This window comes from Misgurnus anguillicaudatus, chromosome 25 (assembly GCF_027580225.2).
Source record: "Misgurnus anguillicaudatus chromosome 25, ASM2758022v2, whole genome shotgun sequence".
NCBI classification, from domain to species: domain Eukaryota; kingdom Metazoa; phylum Chordata; class Actinopteri; order Cypriniformes; family Cobitidae; genus Misgurnus; species Misgurnus anguillicaudatus.
The window spans coordinates 15,714,305-15,741,047 of NC_073361.2; the positions used below are offsets into that span (position 1 = coordinate 15,714,305).

Sequence of the window (26,743 nt, forward strand, 5' to 3'; positions counted from 1 at the left end):
TATCTGTGTATCTATGTATCTGTCTGTCTGATTGAGTTAGGGATTGACAGGTTGCTGCTGTGCAGCATCAATAATAAATGTTTCACTGATTGGCTGATCTCTCTGTGTGGTACATTGCAGTAATGAGACGGTGCTGCTCTTATAAAGATAATCCAAAAGTTGAAGGAGAATATTTTGCCTTTTAGTAAAAGGGTTTCAGTATCTCTGGTATATAGAGATACGGTATGGAGAGAAAGCGAACGAGCAAAGAGTAAATCCTGATATAGAAAAACACTGAGATGTTTCAGAAAGCGTGTCATCAAACATTAAACATTCATAAGGATTGCTTGTGAAAAATCTTTAGGCTTGTGTTAAAAAGAGAGACACAAGAGCGTTTGGGATTGAATTCTGTCCTAGTATTGAAAAAGCGTAACTGTATGGGTGTGCAGTGCTGTGTGTGCAATTATTACACTTCATACTGCCTAGGGCTAGTACTGTAGTCTCCACATAGTCTCTGGCTTAAGGCAGATTTCATGCACTCTCCCTTGCTCTGTAGTGTGCACTTCAAGTCAGATGTTAGGCCCTTCATCATATCTGTAGTGCATACTTCGACCCTAATCTGTCTCTCAATCATCAAATTCAGAACAGTAACTCAAATCAGAAGCGTAGAGCTCTTTATCAAAGCTGAGAGACACATTTGAGACGTGTAGGGCCCTTCAGCTGATCTCTGGAGCCACCTAGACTGTAAAACTGGAGTCAGGGGTCTCTGCATCTGCATTTCAAGATAACTGTTTCTCTTCTGCAGTTTAGGAAGTTTAGGAGAGGAGACGGAGTGCTTGGGGGAGATCATTTGAGAACCTATCAGTCTCCAATTTCAGATTGCTGGAGGAGAATTAGAAAAGGTGAAATGAAGGACAAGTGTATCTCATTGATACTTTCTGGAAACACTTGATTTTTTTCTTCTGAACTTTTTTAGTGGGAACAACATGAGAGCTGTTATGTTGTTTTGTTTCTATATGTTAACATGCACTACAGACATACTTGGACTTATTTGTGACACGCTTTAAGACGACTCTAGACTTTCACAGAGATGTATACTAGACTTGTTGCACTCTTTTGGCTTCTCTGCATGAGACTGGATATGCATGCTCATGAAAAAATTGCATTATTCTGCATAGAAGATCAGGTTTGGTGAAGTCTGAGTTGCCAAAGGATTAAAGCAAAAAAGTCATTTTACAAACATGCTGTAGGTGAGTTTTATCACTTGTTGACAAAGTAGGGCTGCAAGTATTTGGAGTGATTTGTTTATGATTTGTTTGTACAGCATCATTATGTAGTGACATCATAATCTTGTGCTGTCATTTGTTGAGTTTTGTCATTACATTGTGACTAGAACATAAGAGGTGTCTGTGTATACATCTTCATTTGTTAGCATCACTGAGCATACATCAGTTGTAAGCAAGCCAGAGGTATGGTTATGATGTGTGTGCACGTGCGCGTGTGTATAAGCGCGCGCATGCGTGTGTGGCAGAATGTTTAAGAGAATTTAAAGGGACAGTAATAACTTGAAGAAATCACATGCAGTGCCATTAGTTCACTTCGGTGGTTTCAGATTATAGACACAACTGATATAATGCAGATCATCATCACATACTGCATGCAAAATTTGTAAGTTTTTGTAGTTTATTTATATCAAGCAGAAACTAGAAAATCACTGAAGTTATAGCAAATTTGGTTGCAATTAATGAAATGTGATTTGTTTGTGTGCATCTTAAAGTATTTTGACTACTAGAGTTGCATGTAAAATAGCTACAGTACTTCCTGCATTGGATGTTGCGCTGTAAAGTGAACGACTGTCACACATTCCAGCGCGCCTTTTAGCGCAACTACGCGGTACAACGCAACGCCATGACGTCATAATCGTCTGACTCTCGTGCACTTCTCAATGTTTAGTCTTCTCGAAATAGGACTGTATAAATTATAATATATTTACCGCGACGCGTTATCCCGGAATGGGTAGGCGCAATAACTTATCCATTCTTTTCCACGTTGCTACCAAATGCAAAACACTATAAAATACTTTAAAGCTAAGCTTTATATCTAATTAAACACATCCATCTCTAGCATCACGTCTAAAATTAAGCAATGAGGCAAAAACAGCGTCGCAAGCAACAGTTCACTGATCTCCTCATGTTCACTTGAGCGCGGTCCAGAATCCCGCAGCCGGTGGATCGATCGCAGTGACACGCTGAAAATTAAATCGTTACCAACCGGATAAAACAGTGGATGTGATGTGATATTCATTCATATGATCACCACTGACATGAGCTGTAGTTATTTTACTATTGCAATGCAAATCATCCCTGCAGTAGCCTTTTCTCCACCAAACAGCGCAAGCAAAATCAAGCAAACGTCCAACAATTGCAGGAAACTAAGCAGTAAATTACGCGAACGCATTTCTTACCTGGAGAGCCTTGCGGCGCGGATGGATGGTTTAATCCAGAAACAGACTGTAAACGCGGTATATCCGTAACGGCGCGTGAAGCCAAGTGCTGGATTCTGGAGGCTCTCGCAGTGTGAACGGAATTAAAGCACAGTGTTTGGTGGATAGGAGGTCCCCCTACTGCCGAGTTCTCACACTGCCGCGTGCGCTTCGCCGTCTGCACAACACTGACTGAAACTGCTGCATCTCAGCATATGCACACACACGCGCGTGCTAAACTATACGTTTAAGCCGGTCAGTTTACAATGTGACTAACAACGCTCAAACAGAGGAGAGATGTACGGGCGTTATTGTGATTAATGTGACACTAATTAATGGGAACGACATTTAAATAGTAACAAGGTGTCCAAGAAATGGCTCACACCCTCATGACATGCGCATCTCCCGCACGAGTGCTCAAGCGTAACGGTTTGTAGACATTTACAAACGCAAGTGCGCCTGCGCATTCAGACTTGACCTATCGTAATTGTATGATTTTTAAAGGCTACTGGGATAATGCTATTTTATATATGATATAATCTTCACAGAAACCTTTTGAATTCTATATTTAGAAATAGTGTGGATCACTTTAAATGTCACCCTAATACGTTTACAAGCAGAGGAATGTCATAAACAGCCACAGACAGATCTCGAGGAGGACTGCTAAATTAAAGCTTTTTAATGGTGTGGTGTATTTTAATGTACTGTAGGGAAATAAAGATTTTTGCCATGGTATCCAACAATATCCAAGTCATTTACACTCTTTTAATGTCAATTGCACAAACACAGTAGTGCACAATATGCAGCACATGACATATTGAACTGTAATATTATAAGACCAAGGAGATATATGGCTAATATTGGCCTACAGTGTATGCCAGTCAAAAGTGCCAATCATCTAAAAATGTTTTCTTTCTCTTTTAGACTTTCTCTTTCACACATTCACAAACACATAGAGTGAGGATACTTTATCATTATTATGAGTGTGTCAGCAGGCCTGGGTGGAGGGTGCATCGATGTATTTAAGGGCAAACAGGGACACAAGAATTATGTTTTTGCAGGAGAGATAAATGAGCCAACCCTGCCTTACATAAGAGGCAAAAGCCCCTTCCGTTCATATTACACACGCACACACACACACACACACACACACACACACACACACACACACACACACACACACACACACACACACACACACACACACACACACACACACACACACACACACACACACACACACACACACACACACACACACACACACACATCAAGACTAACCAAGGATTTAATAATGTTATTGGCTTTTAACTCACCTAGTAGGCCTCATCAAATCGTTTACATGAAATATCATTATTAAGATAAATAATGCTGAATAAGCATCATCTAGTAACATGAACATAATTTAACTTCTTCAGAGAGTGCATTTTTCTAAATAGGTTATGGCACCTATTTTATTCTTTATTTATTATAACACATGAAACAGTGTCTTTCTATTTGAGTATTTGTTAACATAAGTAAATGCATTAGCTATGAACTAACATTTGTGGCATGAGTAAAATACTTTTTATTATGTCTGTAATTGCAATAAGAGTGTAACCAACAGATAATGAATCCATTCACCTCGCGCTGACCTGCTCTGTTCAGGCCATCCTGACACCTGGCAAACACAGGAGGGAAGATTGTGCCAATGTTAGACAGTTACGCACAATGATGTTGTCTACTACTCTACAATTTGACACCACACTGGTTCATAATTTTTTCAGTGTAATATATGTTAAGACTCTAAATAGGGGCAAGAAATAACCATTAAGATACCGCGATATTCATTTTAAAGGCCACTGCTTTATTATACTAGTAAATTACAGCGCCCTTTACATGGGAAATACTTTTTTGACCTTCTTGCTGATCTTCACATGCCCTAGATGGCGCCAGCGAGTCACTGAGACAAAAGACATGGTACATTGCTGAAACCCAATGGATGGGAATAGGGCAAGCTTTATAAACCTTAGATATACTGTATTATACTGTTTATTTGGATCTGTCAATATATTTGTCAACAAAAATCATTCTCGGGGTTAACTAACTTAAGCTAACTCAACTTTATTTTTATAAGTTATAGCAACTCCAGACTAGTCAAGAAAGTTAAATGAATTGTAAATCAAAATTGATTAAACTTTTTATTGTGTAGATGAAGACTAAACCAGCACTTATACTGTGCTTTTTTAAAAATCATTTACACATTTTGGATTTTTCCTAAATGACTTACAGTGCATTTATCAGTATGTGTTTTTCCTGGGATCAAACCCATGACCTTTTTGCTGTTAACACAATGTACTAGTTGTGTTACAGGAGCAACATCAGTAATTATACTGTAATTATGTTGCTCAAGTCAATGTGAAATTTAATGTACTTCAGAAAGTAACATAATCATGTTGCGAATGGTGTTAGGTTATTACTTATGCCATAGGTTTATTATTGTCATGAGTTATTCTTTTTTACAGTGAGCATATGGCCATATGTATATGTGTGTTTAATATTGTGCATGCATATAACTGTAATAATATTGACTAAACAATTTCTTGGTGCATAATTTATTTTTATTGACAGTTTTTTTTTATAGTTTTACAAATTTTCACAACATTTTGTTTATACTGATTGCACACTGCACACACTATTATCCAATTTACCCGTAGTTAAAACACTGAACCTCAGAACTATAATTTTTAATAGTATTTAAATGTATTATTTATACACATTTTTTCTAAAAGCACAAACAAAACCATAATTAGCAATATTCTTAAAAACACACACCATGATCCTATCACTATTAGACTGAACTGATGGATATGCACACAGAATATATATGTGACCCTAAATGTGAAAATCCAACAAAATGTTGTTTTTTGTGTGTGTGTGATTTGCTGTTTTCTATATAAAACCATGCTAATGAAAAGAACATTCTATAAAAATACATCCTTAATATGTTTAATATTGACCTAGTAAAGTCATGTCAAAGATTCAAATCAATGTGAACTCAATGATTGAAATCAAATTTTAATCCTCCAAATCTCATCATTAGATTATGAAATTATTGGTTTTCTATAAACATCACATACCATTGTTTTCCTCCAGAGCTCTTGTTTTAAGTTCCTCAAGTTTCTGAACTCTTTCTTGATTTCCAGTTTCTTTAATTTTCTCAATCATGAAATCCAGATGTATGAAACAGGACATGCTGGTAGATTTTAATGCATTTTCCATCAATTTCTTCAAACACTGATAACTCTCTTCAACAAGCCTGAGCTTCTCTTCCTCCATCTGTGTTATCTCATCCTCTAGTGTGCACATCCAACTCTGTTTTTCTCCAAATTCTTCTTCATATCTCTTTTTCAGATCCTCACGTGTTCTTCTGACTTTTTGTGACATTATTTTATATATTTTTTCATCTTTCACGTGTTTAGTGTGGTGACACTTTCTACTGCAGACTGTGCAGTTTCCAGCCTCTGTCATCACACTACACCATGAGAGATCTTTGACCCACCAGCATCCTGGATAGTGACAGTTCTCTTTACATTCAAGGCAGCGAGTTGCTTGTTTGCTTAAGTGCCACCATGATGCATTTATTAAAACCTCTTCTTTATAGACTTCATCAACTTCATATTGAAAGTTATTCTGTTCCTCTCTATAATTTTCACATTTCATCAAAGCTGCTTTTGTTTGCTTAAGTTCTGTTTTTCTGAGTTCTGCCAGCATGATTCGATCCTTTAAATTATTGACACTGGTATCAAGTTGTTTTCGGGTTTTCAGCACATCCTCAGTCATATTTAAACTTATCGGGTTTATCCCATTTAGATAATCAAAGAACTTCTTGAAGTTTTCAATTCCTTGATCCCATGATGATTTGTAACTCTCTCTGTCTTCATCATCATAACATTCACTCTGACAGTTATCAAATTTAAAATAAACAGGTTGATCATCTTTCGTTTTTGCACATGGAATTTTGGATGCTTTAATGAAATGAAGCATTTTTTGGGGGACATTTTCATAAGAGTTTGAGAGGAGTATAATGATATTTTGTTCTAAATTCTTTCCAAACAATGACATAATTTCATCTTGAATGTATCGTTGTCTCTCATGGAGTCGAGACTCTGATGCCTTTAGCACAAGACACACTGTATGAATTTCATGAATCCCATCTATGGATCTAAACAACTGCTGTAAAGCTTCAGCGATGAGTTTGTCTTTTTCACGGCCCTGTGTGTTACCAAATCCAGGTGTGTCAATAATGGTGAGGGAGAATGGACTGTCTCGTGCAAAAATCTCATAAACTGTGACTGCTGCTGTTTGAGATTTACCATCAAGAACATCACTGATCTCCAGCCAAATTCTGTGCTCCCATCTGACACCCATGATGTAATTGACCATTGCATTGATGAGAGTGGTCTTTCCTGTTCCTGTTTCTCCAACCAGCAGTATGATCTTACAAGGTTTTGTATCATCCTTTTCTCCAATTCTTTCTTTTCTCAGTAACGTTTGCTCAGTTAGCTTTGTTGTTTGGAGTATATATCTTGTGGTGGGTCCTTTTATTGATTTACTGTTATTAAGAATTTTACAGAACTCATTTGACATTGGGATTTTCAGATCTTCAGACCTAAATAATACAAACAAGAGACAGAGAGAGAGAGAGAGAGAGAGAGAGAGAGAGAGAGAGAGAGAGAGAGAGAGGGGTTTTTACAAAATGTATGCTGCATATTAAATTATTAATAATAAATAAACGTAGTCAAAACAAAACCTGACATTGTTGTACAAAGTCTAGTCAGTGTCCTTTTTTAGTTCTGCATAGTATTAATATTGATAATTGCCCTTCATAGCCCAAATTGTGACAATTACATACTAGGCCTACTCTTATCTTTATAAGACAAAAAAAGGAATCCGCAACACAGAACTCACCAAAAAATATATTAATTTATTTAATCACAGAAGTAACGTTTTGTTGAAGTCTGAAGAAGGCCGGTAGCCCGAACATTACTTCGGTGATTAAATAAATTAATATATTTTTTGGTGAGTTCAGTGTGCGGATTCCTTTTTTTGTCTTATTCAGTTTTTTTTTGGGATTGCGGCACCTGCTAGTGTTTGGATGTGCGCGTCTCCCCCTCTACTACCCCGGATTTACACCACATGAGTCTGCGGCGCGTTACGGCTCCGAAGAGGCAACCGGAACTGATCGCGGTCATTCTAGTCAATGCTTGTGATCAGATGCGCCGCGGAACGTTTCAAGAGCGTCCCAAAAGCTGCTCTACGCGCCGCTTCGCTAAAGATAGATCTGTTTCGACCTCACTCTGACCGTCACTACGGTCTAAAAAGGGAATGATCACCTTCGTTCTGCCTATCACTGAGACCATATGTCAACAAAGTCATGTCCATGACCTCCGGAAGCAGAACGACCCGCGTCTATAAATAGCAGAGAATGCTCCTGGTTCAGTCTCTCACCTTGATCGCCTCATACGAGACCGTGAGTAAGAGACTACGTATTCAGGTAAGAAATTCCTGACTATTTTCTTGTTGCATTCCACTAATTCGCTACCTAAAAGGTGCGGGTGCCTTGTGCCCCCGAGAATTGTTGTGGTTTGTGTATTGACTTATTATTTTTAGGTATATACCTTTAATTTAAACTTATATGCACTAGATTTCCGGGTAATTTAAGTTGTTTATCCGTGTGCCTCTACTGCTGTTCGCAGCCGTGGGCTTTGTGCGAGCCCACTAAGTGCGTTCGCGCGCTGGTGTGGGCCGCCATTTTACCTGTGTTTGTATTTACTGCTGTTTTCAGCTGGTATATTGTGTCTGCTGCTAGTGCTATTTTTTGTTGAATTATTTGGCTGGGGACTGTTTTTTCTAGTACATTATAAACAGCCCTGTTATTATTGTGTTTCCTGTTCACTATTTCAGTCTGTTAGGTGCGTTTACGTGCTGGTGCGGGCTGTGGCAGTATTTCCCCACACCCTATACCCCTGTTCACAGCTGGTAAGGGGTTAGTGTGTGCCTGCTAAGTGCATTCGTGCGCTGGTGCGGGCCATCATAATACTGTGTGCTGTGCTTTTCTGCTCTTAGGTACTTTTTTTCGCCTTGAGTGGCGGCTACAATCACACTTTTTCCTGCAATACTCCCCTCTGACACACCCTATACCCCTGTTCGCAGCTGGTGGGGTAAGTGTGCGACCGCTAAGTGCATTCGTGCGCTGGTGCGGCCCACCATATTACCTTGGCGGATTGCTGGAGGAGGACTCCAGGCATTATATTGGGATTCTGTGTTGCTGCAATGGCTTCCCACTACTGCAGGATCTGCAACGCCTCCATGAGTTCTAGGGATGGGCACAGGGAGTGCCCCACATGCCTTGGAGCTGCCCACGTGCTGGAAGACGTGGACAATCCCTGTAGTGCAGCCTGCGATCTCTCCAGGGACGAGCGACGGCGCCGGGCCGGCCAGGTGCGCGGCCATGTGCGTGAGGAAGGGAGCGGAAAGCGGCGCTCCCCTGACCAGCCGTCCCTCTCCAGTAGGCATGGGCATAAACACAAGCGCAAGCATTCACGTTCGCGTGATCGACAGCGGGATTTCCCCCATGGAGTTACCCAGGTTGAGCCACCCAAATCTGTTAAGCCCCCTGCCTCAGCTACGGTGGCAGAAAGCAGCAACACGGGGTCACTCGAGATCCTTGCGGCTCTCCAGGCTCTGTCACGGAGGTTGGACAAGTTAGAAGGTAACCAACAGCACTTATTACATGAGGATCCCCTCTCAGTCAGGCCCGAGAGCTTCGGCGAGGAGGAACATCAAGACAATGTAGATGTGTTATCCCTATGCGCTTCACACACAGTGGTGGACGACACCACAGGTGGCGACGACCTCGAAGGGGAGCTACATTCTAGCTCTGCTGAGCCAGCTGACGGCTCCACGGAGCCAGGAGAGGCCCCTGTCAGTTCCCTGATGTCACGGGTACTGAGCGCTGCCAAGGTTTTGGGCCTTCAGGGGCCTACATCTGCCCCGGCTCCCGCTGGAGGTGTTTGGGAGGGCATCTCCTGACCTGAACCACGGCCTTCTATACCTGTAGCAGATGACTATACTGCAATGCTGAGGTCATCATGGGGTACAAATTCGAAACGGCCCCAGTTTAATGCAGGTTGTCGCCAGCTGGCTAATGCTTGTTATCCGGTTGATACTGGACTGGGGAACATGCCACCATTTGAGTCGCCTATGGCAGCATTTACGTCTCTGGGGTTTTCCCGTGTATCCTCCGATCCACGGTGCCCTCGCAATGAGTGTGCCAAGACGGACCGTCTGGTCACTAATTCCTTTAACGCATCAGCTCGAGCGGCCCGTATGGGTAACGCTCTAGCCATCACCCTGGCGGCTCTACGGAAGACACTGGGCCCAGATGATCATGATTCCAGGGCCCTGGTCGACGCGGCTCTGTCTTCCCACTCCCAGCTGACACGTGACGTGGGGGATGCGATGGCCTCTGCAGTGCTGTGTCGCAGACAAGTTTGGCTGGCACAAACCTCCCTGCCAGATGCCATCAGACAGGAGCTACTCAACCTCCCTGTGGTACCAGGACACGTCTTTCACCCTGGATTCCAGGAGGTGCTTGATCGGATTGAACGGACTGCAGCATCTAGGGAAGCTGTCCAGAGGGTTTGCTCTAGGTCTGCTTCAACTGCCGGCCGCCCACCTGTCAGTAGGTATAGGCTGCGGCAGCCTACCCGGCCTCCATCAGCAGGTGACAACCCAGAGGCACGGGACTGGCGATTTCGTGCACCTGACCGACGTACAGCCTCAAATTCCAGAATTAAGGGACGACGAGGACCACAGCGGGGCACAGGCAGGGGTGCAGGCCGCGGTGGCGGTCCTGCATAGGAGTCCCGGGTCACCCGTCGATTGTCCTTCCCAGCTGTCACGGACCTCCTGGGAAGGCATTGTGCCAGACCCTTGGGTCGTGGCTACGGTGGCTCGCGGCTACCGATTACAATTTCGGCGGCGACCCCCAACGTTTTCAGGGATCAAGATAACGTCCATAAAAGACCCTGTTTTAATGTCCGTCCTCGTCAAAGAGGTCCAGGAGTTACTTCTGAAAGGGGCCATCTCAGAAGTACCGCCCAGCGCACAGCTCACTGGGTTTTACTCCAAATACTTTATTGTTCCAAAAAAAGACGGCGGTCATCGGCCTGTTCTCGACCTCAGGCCCTTGAACCGATATCTCAAGGTGCTACCCTTCAAAATGGTCCACACAAGGGTGGTGATGCAGTCTATCCAGCAGGGGGAGTGGTTCACGTCCCTGGATCTGAAAGACGCCTACTTCCACGTCCCAATCTGTCCAGAACACCGGCCCTTCCTGCGCTTTGCCTTTCAAGGCAGGGTATTCCAGTTTCAGGTCCTTCCCTTTGGTCTTTCTCTGGCCCCAAGGGTCTTTACTCGCGTGGTGTCAGCTGCGCTGTCCCCCCTCCAGGCTCGAGGGTTGAAGATCTTGCCCTACCTGGACGATTGGCTCATGTGCGCCCCCTCTCAGGAGCAGGTAGTACGAGACACGAGCACAGTTCTGGCCCACATTCAAATGCTAGGCTTCACGGTCAACCACAGAAAGAGCAACCTGCAACCCCGCCAACAGGCAGAGTTCCTCGGCATCTTTCTGGACTCGGTAAGCATGACTGCATCTCTCACTTCACAAAGAGCAGACAGCTTGATCAACATGACGAAGCAGTTCCACTTGGGCAGCCTTGTCACAGCTCACAGAGTTCAAAAGCTACTGGGCTTGGTGGCCGCAGCAGCAGCAGTGATTCCTCTGGGCCTGCTGAGGGCACGCCCCCTGCAGTGCTGGTTCAATGCTTTCCATCTTCACCCCAGAGACGACAGGCAGATGAAACTGCGTATATCTCAAACCTTCATCAAAGCCCTACGCCCTTGGAGCAACCGGGAGTTCATTTTACAAGGTGTCCCACTGGGGGGCCTTCCCCACAGGAGACAGGTCATCTCAACGGACGCGTCCCTGACAGGCTGGGGGGCTGTCTGGGAAGGAAGGGCAGTGAGGGGCACATGGCAGCCGCTGTGGATGAAGGAGCACATAAATGTCCTCAAGTTGAAGGCCATTCATCTTGCTCTTCAGAAATTCCTGCCAGAGTCGCAAGGCCAACATGTTCTGGTGAGGACAGACAGCACTTCGGCAGTGTATCATATCAATCACCAGGGAGGCACGAGGTCCCAGCGATGCCTCTAGGTGGCAGAGGAGTTGCTGATATGGGCATGGCCTCGATTTTCCTCACTGAGGGCAGTGCACATCCCAGGTGTGGAGAACAGAGCGGCCGACATTCTCTCCAGGACAGGGCCACTCCCGGGAGAGTGGAGGTTGAACACCGACGTAATTGTTCAGATCTGGATGCGTTACGGTGCGGCCCAGATGGATCTCTTTGCTTCAGCGGAGACAACACACTGCCCAGAATGGTACTCCCTCATGGGGCAGGAGGGCAGTTCGGGCCTGGATGCTCTGTCGCAAGACTGGCCAACAGGCTTGTTATACGCTTTTCCTCCACTCCCTCTCATAGCTCAGGTTCTCCGACGGGTCAGAGAGGGCCAACACTCAGTCCTGTTGGTCGCGCCACGGTGGCCGGCGAGGCCATGGTTCCCAGAACTCCTCCGGATGCTGCAGGGTCAGCCATGGCAGTTGCCGTGCAGAGCAAATCTCCTGACGCAAGCAGACGGGCGGATTTGGCATCCGAACCCGGGAGCCCTGCGTCTATGGGTTTGGCCCCTGCAGAGCCCATCGATGGACAGCTAGATATGGCTGTACAGGAGACACTTAATAATGCCAGGGCCCCATCTACCAGAGCTGGCTACGCACTCAGATGGAGGATCTTTTCAGAGTGGTGTTTTGGCTTGGGCATCGAGCCAACGGTTTGTCCCGTGCCACAAGTATTATGCTTCTTGCAGTCCCATTTTGATCTGGGCAAAGCAGCCAGTACGATTAAAGTCTATGCTTCGGCCATTTCAGCTTTTCACCAGGGGGCAGATAACACATCCCTGGGTAGGCACCCTCTGATTAGCCGGTTCTTAAGGGGAGCCCGCCGGTTACGTCCAGGTCGCACTTTGCATGCACCAAGCTGGGACCTGCCTACAGTTCTGACATCTCTCACTGAAGGTCGCAGGTATTGCAGACGCAGATCTACGGTCTTTGTCTCTTAAGACAGCATTTCTCTTGGCTCTCTGTTCAACCAAACGAGTCGGGGAGCTGTGTGCTCTCTCCGTTAGTGATGATTGTTTGAGGTGGCAGGCAGGGGGCACTGGCGTGTCACTCTGGCCGAATCCAGCTTTCCTGCCAAAAGTGCTTGATCAGCAGTCCATGAACAAGGTGTTGGAGCTGGCCCAATTCCAGCCTTCCGCTGCCTCACAGGCAGAGCATGACAAGCTTAGCACATTGTGTCCAGTCAGGGCCTTGAAAGCCTATCTGATCCGTACACAGGCTTTAAGAAGAACGCACTCTCAACTGTTTGTCTGTTATGGGGCGGCAAGGCAGGGACTGCCGCTTTCCAAACAGAGGCTATCCCATTGGCTGGTGGAGGTTATTTCCCATGCCTATAAGGCTCAGGGGATACCGGTCCCAACAGGTACAAGGGCTCATTCTACTAGGAGTGTGGCTACATCTTGGGCTGCCCTCAAGGGTGTGGCAGCAAGCGACATCTGTGCAGCAGCTTCGTGGTCTACGCCATGCACTTTTACAAGATTTTACCGGGTGGATGTGACTCGACCAGCTCCGGTCGGCGACGCTGCCCTCATGTCTGTGACTGAGCGAGGTTCTAATTGATCCTGGGTTCCTCGCTACTCTGTTGGTATGTGTCATCCATTTTTAGACCGTAGTGACGGTCAGAGTGAGGTCGAAACAGATCGTAGGTTCCGCATGTAACCATGGATCTGTAAGACCGAGGGATGACCGTCACTATCCTTGTCGCTCGGACCATTCTGAGGCGCTCAAGGTAGGAGACTGAACCGGGAGCATTCTCTGCTATTTATAGACGCGGGTCGTTCTGCTTCCGGAGGTCATGGACATGACTTTGTTGACATATGGTCTCGGTGATAGGCAGAACGAAGGTGATCATTCCCTTTTTAGACCGTAGTGACGGTCATCCCTCGGTCTCACAGATCCATGGTTACATGCGTAACCTACGGTGCCTAGTCTATTTTTGACGTGCGCCGCGTTGAAGCCGGACCGTAAATATCAAATAAGTCAAAAATCCTGTCAATTTCAAAATAAACACCTCATGCAAGCGTATTTCACATCATCTTGCTCACAGGCACTCTATGTGAAATAAACATAATTGAGGATGTGTTTTAGACGAATATGCATAGCTAAATACTTTAATATTTGTCCATCCTAACTGAATTTTTATGTTTATTCACTTTTTTACTACAGAACAACAAAATAGGACAATGCAAAAAACTAAACAATATGCAGAATGAATTCTAACAAAACATTAACATTTAGCCAACTTATCCATGTTATAACTCAGAAAATCGAGGAAAAACGTCTGACAGGAAAATCACGTGACATTCTACCGCTGCTCTTCTGATCCGCTTCTTGTGTGAGTTGGCACCGCGTGAAAAGACGAAACAAAAGGTGTGTTCGACTTCATGCGGCGCTGCGCGGACCGATCGGTGGCTGACTTGAAGCAGTGCATTCCGGTTAGTATTTAGGTGTGTTCGGCATCGGCTGTGGCTGGATGTGGCCGATCGGCGGGATTGGCCGCGTGCGGGCGGGCAGGAGCTGAAAACGGAGACGTGAAGTCGGACGCGCTGTGGTTCCCGTAGTTTGCTGCATTTACGTCAGGCATGGCTGATCACGTGCCGTTTGCTTGCTTAATCGCATTAAACATGATTTGTAAGATGTAAACTACATAAAAAGTGAATTATACTGTTTTGAATGTCCGTGTATGAGCATGAGTGGAACTGAAGAGGCTTACAGCATCTGTTTTTACAAGAATAAAGTTCAACATAAGCATATATTATTTAAATACCAATGTAGTGGGGTCTACGTTTTTTATCCATTTTATTTTGATGAAGATGACACAATATAACATCGCGACTACATGAAAAGAGCTTAAACTGTTATAAAAATACAGATTTGTAAGCATTTGTGAAACTGAGGGCGTGAAAATACGCACACGAAACACACGTGGTTGTTGTCATGTGGTGAATCCGACCAATCTTGAAACAGCTGTGTCGTCATTACAGCCCGTGCAGCTCCTCTTCGGGAACTGCGCTGGCTAACTCAGGCGGCTAATCTCGAATCGCTCTCGCGGTACTTAAAAACCATATGACACAATCACGTGCCTGCAGCGCCAGCGTAAGTCGGACAAAGTTACTAACCGGAACGCACTGCTTCAAGTCAGCCGCCGATCGGTCTGCGCATCGCCGCATGAAGTCGAACACACCTTTAAGCTGGCGCTGCAGGCACGTGACTGCGTCATATGGTTTTTAAGTACCGCGAGAGCGATTCGAGATCAGCCGCCTGAGTTAGCCAGCGCAGTTCGCGAAGAGGAGCTGCACAGGCTGTAATGACGACACAGCTGTTTCACCATTGGTCGGATTCACCACATGACAACAATCACGTGTGTTTCGTGTGTATTTTCACGCCCTCAGTTCCACAAATGCTCACAAAATCACAAATCTGTATTTTTATAACAGTTAAAGCTCTTTTCATGTAGTCGCGATGTTATATTGTGTCATCTTCATCAAAATAAAATGGAAATAGAAATGAAAAAACGTAGACCCCACTTCATTGGTATTTAAATAATTTATGCTTATGTTGAACTTTATTCTTGTAAAAACAGATGCTGTAAGCCTCTTCAGTTCCACTCATGCTCATACACGGACATTCAAAACAGTATAATTCACTTTTTATGTAGTTTACATCTTACAAATCATGTTTATTGCGATAAAGCAAGCAAACGGCACGTGATCAGCCATGCCTGACGTAAATGCTGCAAACTACGGGAAGCACAGTGCGTCCGACTTCACGTCTCCGTTTTCAGCTCCTCCCCACCTGCACGCGGCTAATCTCGCCGATCGGTTACATCCAGCCACAGCCGATGTTGAACACACCCACCTCGGAGCCGCGCCGCAGACTCGTGTGGTGTAAATCCGGGGTTATCTTTGCCCTATATCACAAGAAGTCTGTACCCATAAAGGTACCGTGGATATGCAGGGATTCAATCTTTATACAACATGACTCAATCAGCCATTGAATGACAAGCAATAACGCCGCGATACAAATATGACCGATAACAGCTGAATGATTTCCTAAACTCTCCCAGAAGGCAATAGCATCCAGCTGCAGCCCCGCAGACTCACCTCCGGCTAGACACCAGTGACTGGACACCAGTGGATAGACAGCCTACGTCATTTCCGTTTCGCCGCTAATTTCCGTTTTCACCGCTGGATGAACAGCAATTTTATTTCATATTTTCACATCTGGATAGACAGCTTATTTATTTTATATGTTCACCTCTGGATAGACAGCATATTTATTTTATATTTTCATCTCTGGATAGACAGCATATTTATTTTCGTTTTTCACCAGTGGATATACGTTCTTTGCAGGCTTAATTGCACACGTCTTTTCCGTATTGTCATTTTACTTTAATGACTTAAAATATATAATATAAAATCTGTGTTCAAATTGAAATATGATCTTTATAATATCTCTTTACTTAAAACAATTCTCAATAATATGCTTAATATTATAACATCAATAATTCTTGCAAACTGCATTCAAAAGAACCACCTTGAAAATATATATTGTTCAGATCATTTCACTATTTTTTGTGACTTAAATTCAGCCAAGATCAATGGACTATAACGTTTTGTCATTACAACAGACTTGTACATGTTAATTGACCACAGGTTTTTTTTGTAAATGTAACCACTTCTGTTTATAAGATATACGTAGAGTCACATGATCAGACAATTTACCAAACAATCCAGATCAAATGAACACTTCGTGGTTTTGCAATATTTGTTGGAAATTACACACATCTTAGTAAAATTAGACAAATCTGACCATCAGAATGAAGATGCAACAGTCAGGCCCGTGTGGGGGAAGTGCCGATTTCAAGAGAAAATAAAACATGAACCGTTCCAAATAAACTATTGCACACTGTGCACACCACACCTCACCTCATTCCTGCCCCCTAAAACTGTCTAGCTAGTTTGTACATTTGAATTCTGACATGACCTATAAATAAAATCATCGAAAGTTTATTATTTTTTCTTACCGCTGACATGTGCATGGCGCGTCAAATTTGAAGTGTGAATGACTATACGGAAATTACGTCAGCTGTCCATCCACTGGTGTCCAGCCACTGGTGTCTAGCAAGAAGTGAGTCTGCGGGGCTGCAGCTGGATGCCTCTCCCAGAAGGGGTAAAATCTGCCTTGCCCCAAATACATCTCGTGTTCGTGCTCCTTTGGACACGAAGAGATTCAATTTTGACGACGTGATAAAGTGCAATAACTTTGGCGTATTTCGAGATAATGTAAACTATTGCGATACAGTAAAAGTGTGCAACGCGCATTTAAAGCCGAAAGTATAGGGACGTCCGCGTATGCGCGCCGTCCGCATGACGTCATTTTCGTCATCAGGAGGGTCCGCGGCCGGCCACTCGCAGCCCAAAATTTGAGACCGCGCGGACAGTGCGCGTACAGTCCGCGTACAACAGCGCATGCGCGTGAAAATATTTAGACAGGACACTTCACTATACAAAGGAAATAGACAGCATTTGCACACACACTATCGTTTTTCTTCTTTAACTTTTACTTCTTCCAAGAACAGAAAGCTTTGGAGCATGTTTGTTACCATAATGTTTGATTCCTGTTCTTTGTTGTCTTGTTGTTTGTTCTAAACTGTGTTTGCAATGGTGGATCGGTTCTTTTTCTACACCTATCCTAATGTTTTAATGTACTGTAAATGTTGCAAAATCAGTGCTGCCCTGACGGCCTGGTAGAGTAATACTTGAATAAGAAATAATGTGTCGAACGCGGCCATCCGCGTGTAGCCTCGGGGAGTACTTGGAAAGCTGCGCGGACGCGTGCGCGCGAGTACGCGGACACGGTATACCCCGGCCTTAATACAGATGCTTTTAAGATTATAAAAAACTGTTTAAATGTACAAAGGAAAGTCTGTATGTCATTTAAATGTCTATCTTTTCTATTACAACTGAGTTGCAAAATATAGGATCGTAGGCTACTTACATCATGATTTGCTAACTTGTCCTTCTCCAGTCAACCCAGTAAATATGAAGACAGCAAGATGAGGAAGTGTATATTTATACCTTAAACACCTAGCTTCTGGCGATCATGTGATCATCGACTCCTCACTCGAAAGTTTAAATGAATTGTAATTTCAAGTTGGTTAAACTAAAAAAACTAATGTGTAACAATACATTTTCCAGTGTATAAATTACTGCCTTGCGTTGCTATTGTATTTTAATTGTTATCAAATGGTTGATAAAGATTTCACAAGTAACATGATGGGACAACACAAAAATCTTTTAAACCTATGCTGAAGAAATATACATTTTTAATATTAATGAGATGTTTATAAAGAGTGTAAAAGAGTATCAAGAAAGGGTTAGATTTTTGATCCATACAAATATTAGTTTTATTTTTGATGTTGTAAACTGTATTGAATAATGACAAGAACAACAACAATAATAATAATAATAATTGAAAACTTTCTAAACGATTCTAAAAATACTTTACAGTGTTTTTAAAGGTGCAATTTGTAAGATATTTGCAGTAAAATGTCCAAAAACCACTAGGCCAGTGTTATATATTTTGTCCAGCTGATTACTATCAATATCTGTAATGTTTTCAACTACTTGTAAATCGTGAGAAAATTTCCATTCAAAACATTGTTACGGGGCAGTGCTGTCTCCTGTCAATGACGTTAATATCCATGTGACCCTTTGTCGCCACCTTTACTGACATAAAAACCACATGACAACAGTGGTCGAGCTCGAAAAAATAAAATGGCGGCCAAGGAAGCGACTGGAGCACAAATTTAGTGTAAATAAATGTATATTTTTACTTTTTACACATTTAAATAGATTTTTTAGTGAGAAATTAGTATTGTAGTTTTCAAATATGTGATTAGTTATCACAAAGGTGCTCTCTGTTTAGATTTCAAACACGCTGCCTTTGTGTGTCTGAAAGCCTTTCTCTGAGCTGCCTTCAGGCCTCCGAGTCCGAAGTCATTTCCTCATGAGGCAGCAAGGCAACAAGTCCTCACTGCCTTGAGTTTTCGGACGCAGCCAGTGTCGTGGACAAATGCGGAACTATGCAATAGCGCCTGTTGGGCTACGCGCTTGCTTATGGCCTTATGGATTAAGGGCGATTTATAGTCGTGCGTAGGTTCTAGCACCTCACAAAATTTCTAAAGCTTTGCTTATACTAGTGCTTTGGTCTGCAACGCAAGCCTCCGCGGATCGCGCGCGCCTCTCACCAAACAGACGAGGCGTTTATAGTTTACGCGCTCGCTGTTGCACTATTTTTGAACCACCAGGGGGCGACGCGAGCAATAAAGCCAATAACAAACACAAACCCAGATAGCAATGAGTCGGCGGCAGTAAGCGTCATAAGGGCGTAATCGCAAACAGGTCTGACGGCGAACCGCCGCGGCAGCCGCTTTTGCATAAATTAAGCAGTCGCAAGAAATGAGAGTGACGTATTCGGCGGCAAAAGTTTCATCCCCGCCAGCGGGACGCACCTATAGCCGACAGCTTGGGGCTGGCGGCATATAGAAGCCATGCGGATATTTTTTGCTATCTGGGAAGAAGAGGATAGAAGAAGTCGTCCGCTGGAACAACCCTAGTGCTTTTAACATTAGAGTTTGATATATATAAATATGAGAACATGAATAAAACAACAATCTTTTAAATATGTCTTTATTAAACATTATCATTTCATTAACGTTTTTACTAAAAACAGTACAGACATCTTAAGGTTTGTATTTTATTCCTCATCCAGTGGTTCATTCAATACAAATATAAGCCAAACATTTTGAATCATGTAAAATAATTCGTGTTTTAAACTGCAAAGTTTCCATACTTTACTTTCAGAGTGTCAGATAAATACATTGTTTTGCTTGGATTGATCAAAGAGATACGTCACAGGCTTGCCTGCTCGGACAGAATCGCCTCGAGTTCGGTCATTTTCGGATGCGGAGCCGCGCGGAAAGTTACAAAAAATGCCGTGCACAGCGCCACGCGAAATGGGGTCTCGCGCACCCAACGCGCGCGACCGCCCACTCCGCGTTGACGTCATTTTTGACGCGCGCACCAACGCGCTCTTGCGGACGCGGCGACCAGGCTGTAGGTTCCGCGTCGGTTTTCATTTATACTTTTTGCAAGCACACGCGCGACCGCTGGTAGGCAGTATCCACGCGTGTAACCACAGTAGCAGCACAAACGTGAAAGAAGAAGAAGCTTAGCAAGTTAACCCACAAACGAAAGAAGAAACAGCAACTTGTTGTGTATATAGCTACGGCGTAGAACCTACGCACGACTATAAAGGCCGGGGTATACCTTTTTTCCGCGCACGCGTCCGCGCAGCTTTTCGGGTATACTCCCCGCGGCTTGCTCAAACATGCTCCAGGGCTTTTTGTTCTGGGAAGAAGTAAAAGTTAAAGAAGAAAAACGATAATGTGTGTGCAAATGCAGTCTATTTCCTTTGTATAATTGTTTATAGTGGAGTGCCCTGTCTAAATATTTTCACGCGCATGCGCTGTTGTACGCGGACTGTACGCGAACTGTCCGCGCGGTCTCAAATTTTGGGCTATACTCGGAAAGCTGCGCGGACGCGTGCGCGCGCGAGCCGGAGGCGGACGCGGAAAAAAAGTATACCCGGGCCTTAGCGTACGGGCCAACCAAACGACCAAAGAAGAGTTTGGAACAAAACGAGAGAGGACCAATTTGTTGTGGCATTATCTGGATGGAGAGAGCTTCACGACAACATTTACTAGACAGAGATTCTGATCCTGCTTGTGTTTTACGCGATGGGTGAGGTGTTTTGATTCGTGTTACCCTTCAAAAAGTGTGTAGATTGTAATCAGCGCGTCTTCCCGCGGAGGATATGCGCATCAAGAGGTATTGTACAGCAATATAAATGGTTATTTTAAGACACTTCACAATAAGATTTGTACTGTCAATATTATGTGAAAAATCATTGTAGATTGTAAGTTGAAACTTCATTCTGTGCTTTGTTTACCATCGAATTTGGACTAATGCTGTATGACTAACAATTTCGTTTTGAACATCACATATAAACTTACATAATGAAATAAACGATGTCATCAAACGCAACATTTATAAGACTTGATTACCTTATCCATCAACGTGACTTCTCGTTCTCGTCTGATTGATGGCCATCAGCGGTTGAGTTAAAGACTAAATCCCATAATTCCACGCTGCTTCAGATCGTCAGTAAACAACATCATTGTTTTTGTTTGATCTGGCGCCATCTAGCGGCGCATAAATACAAATTGTATCTTTAAATTACCATAAAACTTTTGTGATTTGATAAATACCATTAGTGTTATGAAGAAACTTCTGAAGTACAGTTAGTTACAAAGTAAATGGATTTACCCAACCTAACCTATACAAACAGAACCAATTTATCTTTCCCTAAAGGTTGTGGTTTGGCCAAATTACATTTATTATTATTGTTTCTTCAAAATAAAAGTTTATGAAGTTTTTGCACAAGACAGCCCATTCTCCCTCATTGTTATTGACACACCTGGATTTGGTGACACACAAGAATATAGACCATTTCAAAAGATGTAAACAACACTGATCCAGAAGCACTTCCTGTTTCCGTTTTTTAACACAAGATAAACGTTGGGATAAAATAAACCAACAGAACATATAAACCTGAATTAACTGAAGTTAAACAAACATCTTAAAGATAATAATATATGTGAAATAAAAAAATAACTGTCACAAACTATAACAGGAAGTGTTTCTGGACCAGTGTTGTTTACATCATTTGAACTGGTCTATACAGAAGACTGTGGTAAGGAAACACGCGTTGCTGAAGCTTTACAGCAGTTGTTCAGATCTGAAGATGGGATTCATGAAATTCATGCAGTGTGTCTTGTGCTGAAGGCCACAGATGTTCGACTCCATGACAGACAGCTGTATATTCTGGATGAAATTCTTTCATTATTTGGAAAAGATATAGAAAAACACATCGTACTACTGTTCACACATAGTAGTCAAAAAAATCTCCCAAAAAAGGTCTTTCATTTCATCAAAGACTCTGGAATTAAATGTGCAATAAAGGAAAATGGTGAACCTATTTATTTTCATTTTAACAACTGTCAGAGTGAATGTTGTGATGATGAAGATAGAGAAAGTTACAAATCAACATGGCATTGTGGAATTGAAAACTTCGAGCAGTTCTTTGATTATCTGAATGGGATAAACCCCATAAGTTTAAATATGACTGAGGATGTGCTGAAAACCCGAAAGCAACTGGATGCCAGTGTCCATAATTTAAAGGATCGAATCAGACTGGCAGAACTCAGAAAAAAGGAACTTGAGCAAACAAAAGAAGCTTTAATGAAATGTGAAAATTATAGAGAGGAAAAGAATAACTTTCAATATGAAGTTGATGAAGTCTATAAAGAAGAGGTTTTAATAAATACATCATGGTGCAGCTTAAGCAAAAAAGCAACCCGCTGCACTGTGTGTGAAGAGAACTGTCACTATCCAGGATGCTGGTGGGTCAAAGATCTCTCATGGTGTAGTGTGATGACAGAGGCTGGAAAGTGCACAGTCTGCAGTGGGAAGTGTGACCACACTAAACATGTGAAAGATGAGAAAATCTATGACATTAAGACACGAAAAGTCACAAGAACAAACGAGGATCTAAAAAAGAGATATGAAGAAGAATTTGGAGAAAAACAGAGTGTAATGTGCAGACTAGAGAATGAGATAACGCAGATGGAGAGAGAGAAAATCAGACTTGTGGAAGAATGTTATCAGTGTTTAAAGAAATTAATAGAAACTGCATTAAAATCTACCAGCATGTCCTGTTTCATACATCTGGATTTCATGATTGAGAAAATTAAAGAAACTGGAAATCAAGAAAGAGTTCAGAAACTTGAGGAACTTAAAACAAAAGCTCTGGAGGAAAACAAGGGACTAATTAAAAAACTATATAATAAATTATTGCAAAAAACAAATCTCACAGTTTAGCACTATAAATAGAGACTGATAGGGAATATACAACATGCACACACACATTAGACTGATTACATTACACTCATATGTATACTATATGTACATACAGTAGTCAGTCATACAGTTGATGCAGTGCTAAATAGCACTAAAAGTAATTTACTGGCTCATAATCACAGGGAAACCATTTTAGATCTAAACATAACCTATGTTGAACCTGTGTAGAACCATATTGTGCTATGTTGAACCATAAATTATGCTATACTCATGCTGTAACACAACTTACGGTTCTAAAAAGTTAATATTTATGTGCTATATAGCATAAAAATTGTTCCCCCTATGTTTTCGAGCTTTTAGTGCTATTTAGCACCCTTCTTTTAGAGTGTAGGTTCTGTGTCATTAGCTTAATTAAGTATGTTCTTTGCCAAAGTGTGTATTCTAAATAGAACGGTTTTGCATATATATTGTCCTAAAATTACCATTAGATCTACTCTATACTGCATATCACATTAAATCTAGTTGCATTTTACCCCAAACACCTTTCTCTTAAAGTCGCAATGATACTCAAACGAAAAACTGTTCTAAAATATTGTGGTATTTTTTTACAAATGTTTTTTTTTACAGATTTATTATTTAAAAACAAATTAATGTCCCCTCATAATCTTTATTCGACAACGCAAATCTCCTCCCCTCCTCAAATCTTTACTTCTGCTCATGGCAGGTGGGTGGGGTCCGGGAAAAGTCGAACCCAGCTTAAAAAAAAACACAAAAAAAGATGATATTATGATTAATGATAATAGGTTAAAACAAATACCATGGAAGTACTGTGATAAATGATTCTGAAAATATTTTGCTAAACATTCCCATTGAATTCCATAGGATTAGTTTTTTCCTAGTCAATGGTTTTCATTTTTTGGATCTTTTTAATGGGATATTTATATATTCAAAAGTGCTCTGGTAGTAAGCCTTTTTTTCTTCATTTTATTAGAGTCAGGGTCCTGTCAGAATGTTTTCTTGTTTTATATGTCTAGTTTAAATTGACAGGGTTCTGACAGTATCATATTTTGTGTGGGAACACGTGGCCATGGTTTGTTGATATAGCTGGCCACGTGTTTTCCTTGTCCTGTCTCTTTTACCCCGCTCCCTTGTCTTTCTCATTGGTTTATTGTTTGATCCCTTGCACCTGTTCTTCTACTGATTTACTCTCTTATTTAAAGCCCTTGTGTTTCTTGTCCTGTGCGCGTTCGTTTTGTTATTTCTGTGGTAGTCAAGTGTTCATCCAGTCGCTAGTCTAGTTGTATGTTTAGTTGTATGTTGTGTATTCAAATCATGTTCTCTGTTGTTTGCCCCCTCCAGGGCTTTTTGTTTTGTTATATTAAAGTATTTTCTGTTCAAAAAACAACACTGAACCATACTGTGCATTTTTGTTTTTTTTAAATCATTAAGCATTTTCCTTACAAACTTACAATGCATTTAAGGTAAACATGTTATTATTATGTTTGTTTCCTGGGATTGAACCCATTACCATTTTTTCTGTTAACAAAATGTAATTATGCTAGTCATTATACTGTAATTAAGCTACACTTGAATTATAATACACTTCAGAAAGTGACAATCATGTTGCAGATGGTGTTTGGTTATAAAGCTTAGTTTAAAGCATGGTTTATTATCATATCATATCTGATTATATGTTAATGCAAACTCGTGAAATATTATTTATTCACATATCACAATGTTCAATTTTTTTTCAATTCAATTTTATTTATATAGCGCTTTTCACAATACTTAATTGTTTCAAAGCAGCTTTACATTAATAGAAGCAGTAAAAGCACAGAAAAACGACAGATAGCACAACATAATACACAATAGCATAAGCAGTCAAATTTGACTGTGTATAAACCAACTGTTTTTCAAACATCACAAACAAAACTTGCCATAAATGTATATATACTCAGTTACACACACCATGATCCAAATCACTATTATATTTAACTTGTTTTGTTTGTTTGTTATGCACACATGATATACAGTATATGTTTATTGACTTTTGTTTTCTATGAAACATTTTTAATTAGTCCCTTGTTTTCCTCTTCAGCTCTTATTTGAAGTTCCTCAAGTTTCTGAACTCTTTCTTGTTTTCCAGTTTCTTTCACTTTCTCAATCATGAAGTCCAGATGTTTGTAAGTGGACATGCTGGTGAATTTTAATGCAGTTTCCATTAATTTCTCTAAACACTGATAACACTCTTCAACAAGCCTGATCCTCTCTGCATCAGTCTGCTTTATTTTATTCTCCAGTCTGCACATCAAACTCTGCTGTTCCCTAAAATCCTTTTCATATTTCTCTTTCATGTTTTCCTCCGTTTTCTTTACCTTCCTGCTAACAATGTCATATATTTTATCATCTTTTACATGTTTAGTGTAGTGACACTTCCCACTGCAGACTGTGCAGTTTCGCCATGTCATCACACGAAACCAGAAGAGAAATGTGAACCACCAATATCCTGGATATGTGCAGTTCTCTTGACACTGAGTGCAGCGGATCGCCCACCACAAGTGCCACCATGATAACTCTATATTAACCGCATCTTCATAGAATTCAAGATCTGTATATTCAAAGTTGTTCATTGTTCTTCTGTATTCTTCTAATGTCTCCAAAGCCTTTTTTGTTTGCTCAGCCTTCCTTTTCTGTTCCAAAAGCTCTGAAAGTTTTTTCTTTAAGTTGTTCACATTTTCGTTTAGTTGTTTTCGTGCTCTCAGCACACCTTCAGTCATATTTAAACTTATCGGAATCACTCCATTCAGATAATCAAAGAACAACTTGAAGTTTTCAATCCCTTGATTCCATGATGATTTATAACTCTCTCTATCTTCCTCATCACAACATTCACTCTGACAGTTGTCAAATTTAAAATAAACAGGTTGATCATCTTTCATTTTTGCACATGGAATTTTGGATGCTTTAATGAAATGAAGCAATTTTTTGGGGATATTTTCATTAGAGTTTGTGAGGAGTATTATGATGTTTTGATTTAGGTTTTTTCCAAATAATGACATAATTTCATCTTGAATATATCGCTGTCTCTCATGGAGTCGAGACTCTGATGCCTTCAGCACAAGACACACTGCATCAATCTCATGAATCCCATCCTCAGATCTGAACAACTGCTGTAAAGCTTCAGCAATGAGTTTGTCTTTTTCACGGCCCTGTGTGTTACCAAATCCAGGTGTGTCAATAATGGTGAGGGAGAATGGACTTTCTCGTGCAAAAATCTCATAAACTGTGACTGCTGCTGTCTGTGATTTTCCATCAAGAACATCACTGATCTCCAGCCAAATTCTGTCTTCCCATTTGACACCCATGATGTAATTGACCATTGCATTGATGAGAGTGGTCTTCCCGGTTCCTGTTTCTCCAACCAGCAGTATGATCTTATGAGGTCTTTCATCATTTTTTTCTCCAATCCTCTCTTTTCTCAGTAAATTCTGCTCAGCGATTTTTGTTGTGTTGAGTATATATCTTGTAGTGGGTCCTTCTTTTGATATACTGTTTTTAAGAATTTTACTGAGCTCATTCGTCATTGGGGTATTTAAATCTGTACATCTAAATGAAACAAACAACACAACATAGTGTTAATCTTCAGTGGTTATAAATAATTCCTTTGACTCTTGTCATTCTACTGACAGTAGTTTTACAAGCATGAATTTTAGACACTGCTCTTGAGATCAAAAATATCTAAATGCTTTTTCCTGAATTTGCAATGCACACATGAGCACCTGAGTATTGTAGAGCACAGTCATTATTACTGCAATCTAACACATTATTATAATACTAGTATAATAATACTAGTATAATAATAATAATAATAATAATGCAATACAATACTGCTAAATTATGCATATAAATTACACTATGTAAAAAAAATCATACTAAAAACACCAAATAAACATCAAATATTTGGTGTCATGATGATATAATCCTACCTCTCAGAGAACAGCTCAGAATAATTCATGA

The 26,743-nt window shown here is 41.6% G+C and overlaps 4 protein-coding genes across 7 annotated transcripts in view; 1 reads left to right on the forward strand and 3 right to left on the reverse strand.

The window, feature by feature from the left end:
• Positions 1–2,812, reverse strand: part of dlgap1b (discs, large (Drosophila) homolog-associated protein 1b) — a 128,667-nt gene extending 125,855 nt beyond the window's left edge. For 2 of the 4 annotated variants that reach the window (XM_055181927.2, XM_055181926.2), the window contains exon 1: positions 2,444–2,804. The gene's annotated coding sequence lies outside the window, so the exon portion shown is untranslated. Of the gene's footprint in view, positions 1–2,443 lie in introns of all 4 variants that reach the window. The other 2 variants (XM_055181928.2, XM_055181929.2) reach the window with 2 other exon arrangements.
• A 2,287-nt stretch (positions 2,813–5,099) lies between these two features.
• On the reverse strand, positions 5,100–7,106 carry LOC129425885 (uncharacterized). Its single transcript, XM_055181948.2, has one exon. It carries the CDS (start codon positions 7,088–7,090, stop codon positions 5,573–5,575), a length of 1,518 nt encoding a protein of 505 aa, XP_055037923.2. The 5' UTR covers positions 7,091–7,106; the 3' UTR covers positions 5,100–5,572.
• Positions 7,107–13,423: 6,317 nt separating this feature from the next.
• LOC129425747 (uncharacterized) lies at positions 13,424–22,747 on the forward strand. Its single transcript, XM_073863874.1, has 3 exons — positions 13,424–13,470; positions 13,575–13,585; positions 21,552–22,747. Exons 1-3 carry the CDS (start codon positions 13,424–13,426, stop codon positions 22,745–22,747), a joined length of 1,254 nt encoding a protein of 417 aa, XP_073719975.1.
• Positions 22,748–24,626: 1,879 nt separating this feature from the next.
• Positions 24,627–26,328, reverse strand: LOC129425883 (uncharacterized). Its single transcript, XM_055181944.2, has one exon. It carries the CDS (start codon positions 26,308–26,310, stop codon positions 24,784–24,786), a length of 1,527 nt encoding a protein of 508 aa, XP_055037919.2. The 5' UTR covers positions 26,311–26,328; the 3' UTR covers positions 24,627–24,783.
• Positions 26,329–26,743: the final 415 nt, after the last annotated feature.

Bases quoted from the DNA above. Each gene is read 5' to 3' on its own strand.
- LOC129425885 (XM_055181948.2), bottom strand. From the start codon at position 7,090: ATGTCAAATGAGTTCTGTAAAATTCTTAATAACAGTAAATCAATAAAA.
- LOC129425747 (XM_073863874.1), top strand. From the start codon at position 13,424: ATGACCGTCACTATCCTTGTCGCTCGGACCATTCTGAGGCGCTCAAG.
- LOC129425883 (XM_055181944.2), bottom strand. From the start codon at position 26,310: ATGACGAATGAGCTCAGTAAAATTCTTAAAAACAGTATATCAAAAGAA.